This window comes from Papaver somniferum, chromosome 4, assembly GCF_003573695.1.
Source record: "Papaver somniferum cultivar HN1 chromosome 4, ASM357369v1, whole genome shotgun sequence".
Lineage (NCBI taxonomy): Eukaryota > Viridiplantae > Streptophyta > Magnoliopsida > Ranunculales > Papaveraceae > Papaver > Papaver somniferum.
The window spans coordinates 8,292,870-8,294,449 of record NC_039361.1 but is presented as its reverse complement, the minus strand read 5'-3'; the positions used below and the strand labels follow the sequence as shown (position 1 = coordinate 8,294,449).

Genomic DNA, 1,580 nt, shown 5'->3' with positions numbered 1-1,580 from the left:
AGACGATAATGTCACACGGCCTACACCCTATTGAATTAATCATACGGGTTAAGAAGTTTCCCACCGTGTTTAGAACACCCACCCACCCACCCCCGGTCTTTTCATATACTAGTCCATCCTGATTCCATCTCCATCTTTCCTAGTTTATTTTCTTTAGGGTTTTGGTTTCTCTAGGGTTAGGGTTTGAACGTTTAATACTATTATCTCTATCTCACCATACTATCATATTTGAAGATCAGTTATGGAAGATTTTTTTTCTCTATTTCTAGGACGTCGTGCCTCTGCTTCTCCCACTGCTGTACTTGAAAGGCTTGCACCAGATATTAGGAAGCGCGTTGATGTTTTGGGAGATATTCAGACTAAACATAATGACATAAAAGCCGATTTTTTTGAGAAGATATCAGAACTTGAAGCCGAGTACCAAAAGTTGTATGAACCACTTTACAAACTGCGGTATTATATTGTGAATGATGATGTGCCTGAAGGCGATGGAGTTACAAAAGAGGTTGAGGAGTCTGATAAAGACGCAGATGTTGAGGAGGGTGTTCCCAATTTTTGGCTCAATGCGTTGAAGACGAATAAACCACTAGCAGAGAAGATCGGTGACTGGGATGAAGATAGCCTCAAGTATCTGACAGATATCAAGTGCTGCAGGATTGACACACCAAAGGCAAAAGGGTTCAAGCTTGATTTCTATTTTCATCCCAATCCTTATTTCAAAAATGCTGTCCTGACAAAAACTTATCAGTACCTGGTCGATGATGATGAGCCAGTTCTGGAAAAAATAATAGGGACTAATATTGAATGGTATCGCAATAAGAATGACGTGCCACATAAGGTAAACCTAAAGCGCAGATCATATGACACGAGGATGCCTGTCAACTATAGAATTATGCCTGTCCACTATAAATTTAGTTTCTTCAATTTCTTTGACTTTGAGGGTTATCGCGACGAAGAGGCGGCTGAAAAACTTCTGGAAACAATGGATGAAGACTATGATATTGGTTCCACCATCCGTGACAAGATCATCCCAAATGCCGTTGCGTGGTTCACTGGAGAAGCTAAGCATCTTGAATATTATGAAGACAATGGTGCTGAGAATGGCGATGAATTCTTGAAAGAAATTTCGGCTCACTTTACTTCTTGAAAGCTAAGGTTGGGCAGCAGTTGAGTAAAAATGGTTTATGGTAGCGTGTGGAGAGCGGCTTGAGGAGTGTGAAACATATTCGTCAAAAACTTTGTCCAGAGAAACTGAAATTGAATATTTGATTCACTAATTGAGATTAAATTTGAAACAATCATACAAATTGATCAGAAATTTTGATCAACTACAGTCAAATAAACAAATTACATGTTCATACTTCTCCAAAATATCCAATAACTCGATCATAATCGATCAATTTCTTCTTCAAATAAAAAAAAAAGCTCTACTGATTTTATAAACTTCATCCAACTAAAGCTTTTATACTACAATCCATTGATTTGCAGCTTGATGATAGACACATTTTTGTGTCTAATTTGTCTCGATTCTATATATTGATAGGGCTCATTTTTGTACTTATTATGGTGTTTTATGTGTG

General features: G+C 37.8%; 1 protein-coding gene across 1 annotated transcript; it reads left to right on the top strand.

Moving 5' to 3' along the window:
- Positions 1 to 241: 241 nt before the first annotated feature.
- Positions 242 to 1,147, top strand: LOC113271949 (nucleosome assembly protein 1;2-like). The gene has a single exon (XM_026521871.1). The coding sequence runs from the start codon at positions 242 to 244 to the stop codon at positions 1,145 to 1,147; it is 906 nt and encodes a 301-aa protein (XP_026377656.1).
- The last annotated feature ends 433 nt before the right edge of the window (positions 1,148 to 1,580 follow it).

Bases quoted from the DNA above. Each gene is read 5' to 3' on its own strand.
- LOC113271949 (XM_026521871.1), top strand. From the start codon at position 242: ATGGAAGATTTTTTTTCTCTATTTCTAGGACGTCGTGCCTCTGCTTCT.